We start from the raw sequence: 1,393 nt of genomic DNA on the forward strand, positions 1-1,393 counted from the left end.
GTGTGTGTGTGTGCGTGTGTGTGCGTGTGTGCGTGCGTGTGTGTGTGCGTGCGTGTGTGTGTGTGTGTGTGAGCACTGGATACCTGATAATGGTTTCTTGGTTGGGTCTGTTTCTGTCATTGAGGAAACAGAAGTTTCATTGTAGAGCAGCTGATCAAGAAGTCACAGAGTTATGAGGGCAGCAGCTCTTCAAGCTTCCAGCTGTGTCCTCATGATTTGACATCTTGTTAATTAAAGTTTGAAGTGTGACATCTGAAACTCCTACATCTGGCTGTGGACTGTGAATGCACCGTGATGTATGCACCTGTGTGTTTCAGGTGATCACGCCCTGTCGGCGCCTCATCCTTTGTGCAGACAACAGGAAGGAAATGGAGGATTGGATGACGGCGCTGCGCAGCATCCAGAACAGACAGAATTATGAGGTCAGTCTCGTCCCTGCCATCCCAGTGTACAGAGACTGGTCTCTGTACAGCCTGCTCACTGTGTGTGTGTGTGTGTGTGTGTGTCCCAGTCCACCCAGTATAGCATGGACCACTTCAGTGGGATGCACAACTGGTACGCCTGCTCCCACGCCAGACCCACGTACTGCAACGTGTGCAGGGAGGCTCTGTCAGGGGTCACGTCACACGGCCTCTCCTGTGAAGGTACACAAGTACACACACACACACGGTGCAGAGCAAAGAGCTGTTATTGTGGCAGTGAGGAGTGCTGTCTGTGAGCAGCAGCGTGTTCCTGATCAACAAACTTCGAGCTGAGTGTGCTCCACCCACCTCCACCTGTGTACACGTGGAGGTGGGTGTGAATCAGCATCCTGTGAATCAGCATGCAGGCGGACTGCATCCTTCAGATACAGCTTTCCTTTATTGGCCTGTAACAAAGCTTTTGAGGCTGAATGCTATCAGCAGACAGCTCCAGCTCAGGGGCTGTGCTCTGCAGTTTGTAGATGAGCCGCAGGATAATTTGACCTGTGTGTGTGTTTCAGTGTGTAAATTTAAGGCTCACAAACGGTGTGCAGTCAGAGCCACCAACAACTGTAAATGGACAACGCTAGCTTCTATCGGGAAGGACATCATTGAGGACGAGGACGGGGTGAGACACACAGCACAGATGTCCTGTCAATTCCGAGTCGGGGAACGGCTCACCTCTGACCTTTGACCTCTGTGCTCAGGTGTCGATGCCTCATCAGTGGTTGGAGGGAAACCTGCCGGTGTCGGCCAAGTGCACCGTGTGTGATAAAACGTGCGGCAGTGTGCTGCGGCTGCAGGACTGGAGGTGTCTGTGGTGTAAAGCAATGGTGAGACACACACACACACACACACACACACACACACACACACACAGAGAGAATCATTTATAGGGTGAACAGGTGAGCTGTCTCCACAGGTGCACTCCA

The 1,393-nt window shown here is 52.2% G+C and overlaps 1 protein-coding gene across 7 annotated transcripts in view; it reads left to right on the top strand.

Annotated features, from left to right (window-relative positions):
• dgkd (diacylglycerol kinase delta) overlaps positions 1 to 1,393 on the top strand; it is a 29,595-nt gene that overhangs the window by 7,812 nt on the left and 20,390 nt on the right. For 6 of the 7 annotated variants that reach the window (XM_013915531.1, XM_005751623.2, XM_013915534.1 and 3 more), the window contains 4 exons: positions 318 to 422; positions 512 to 644; positions 983 to 1,089; positions 1,169 to 1,294. In XM_013915531.1, coding sequence (XP_013770985.1) covers positions 318 to 422; positions 512 to 644; positions 983 to 1,089; positions 1,169 to 1,294 — 471 coding nt within the window. The remainder of the gene's footprint in view (positions 1 to 317; positions 423 to 511; positions 645 to 982; positions 1,090 to 1,168; positions 1,295 to 1,393) is intronic. The other variant, XM_013915530.1, reaches the window with a different exon arrangement.

Source organism: Pundamilia nyererei, unplaced genomic scaffold (assembly GCF_000239375.1).
Source record: "Pundamilia nyererei isolate P.nyererei 1_Seehausen unplaced genomic scaffold, PunNye1.0 scaffold00319, whole genome shotgun sequence".
Lineage (NCBI taxonomy): Eukaryota > Metazoa > Chordata > Actinopteri > Cichliformes > Cichlidae > Pundamilia > Pundamilia nyererei.